We start from the raw sequence: 1,292 nt of genomic DNA, 5'->3' as shown, positions 1-1,292 counted from the left end.
CTACTGTTTCTGTCTGATTTTCACAAAACTTGGACAGGTTGGATTTGATGGTTTTGATGATTTGTATAGAAATGGCCATTGCCACTCGCCAAGCAGGCCATGCTTATTCCTTTCTGTAAATATGAATATACAGTGAGGTTTGACTAAGGACCAGTAAGTTAACAAGATCTTCAAGAACCCGAGTTGTTATTCTTGAAAAAATAGTCTTGACTTTTGTATTTTCATAAAGATCTATCACACCGAGATTATTGTTTCTGTTTGATTTTCACAAAACTTGGACAGGTTGGATTTGGTGGTTTTGATGATTTGTATAGAAATGGCCATTGCTACTCGCCAAGCAGGCCATGCTTATTCCTTTCTGTAAATATGTATATACAGTGAGGTTTGACTAAGGACCAGTAAGTTAACATGATCTTCAAGAACCCGAGTTGTAACTCTTGAAAATAATAGTCTTGACTTTTGTATTTTCACAAGGATCTATCACACCGAGACTACAGTTTCTGTCTGATTTTCACAAAACTTGGACAGGTTGGATTTGATGGTATTGATGATTTGTATAGAAGTAGCCATTGCCACTCGCCAAGCTTATTCCTTTCTGTAAATATGAATATACAGTGAGGTTTGACTAAGTACCAGTAAGTTGACAAGATTTTCAAGAACCTGAATTGTTACTCTTGAAAATATAGTCTTGACTTTTGTATTTTCACAAAGATCTATCACACCGAGACTACTGTTTCTGTCTGACTTTCACAAAACTTGGACAGGTTGGATTTGATGGTTTTGATGATTTTGATGATTTGTATAGGTAGGTTCTTGATGCCTGTAGAAGTTGATGCCCAGGCCATCTAAGGAGTATTGACAAATTTAACTATTGTATTTGTAATTCTAATATTTATTCAGCCATTGTACTGGTACACTTTTTAGAACTCCCCTAACAAAGAGTTCCCTTAAGGGAGATAACTTATTATGATCCAGACAACAAATAATCATACACTACAATTCCTTCCTTTTTCCTAAATGACAAATCATCATTTTCTGTAAACATAAAATGAACAACATCAATAATAACTAAACATTTAAAATATAAACTTTAGAGTTTTTGTTGTTTGGAGTGTCCTATATAAATGTTAATCATTTCGATATCGGAGAGGTCTTTTCCGATTACGCTTAGGTCGTTGATACGAATTGAAAGTTTTAATACTTTCATCACTTGAATCATCATGATCAATATTTGATTGATTTGAAACACTATCAGGATTTATATTCTGATTTGGCACAATAGTATGATAATT

General features: G+C 33.7%; 1 protein-coding gene across 1 annotated transcript in view; it reads left to right on the top strand.

The window, feature by feature from the left end:
* The window catches only part of LOTGIDRAFT_157067 (hypothetical protein), a gene marked incomplete at both ends in the record, with an annotated part of 14,106 nt that overhangs the window by 11,941 nt on the left and 873 nt on the right, over positions 1-1,292 (top strand). The window contains one exon of the mRNA XM_009048847.1: positions 712-805. Within this exon, the coding sequence (XP_009047095.1) occupies positions 712-805 (94 nt within the window). The remainder of the gene's footprint in view (positions 1-711; positions 806-1,292) is intronic.

This window comes from Lottia gigantea (assembly GCF_000327385.1).
Source record: "Lottia gigantea unplaced genomic scaffold LOTGIsca_13, whole genome shotgun sequence".
NCBI lineage: Eukaryota > Metazoa > Mollusca > Gastropoda > Lottiidae > Lottia > Lottia gigantea.
This window is presented reverse-complemented; position numbering and strand designations above follow the sequence as displayed.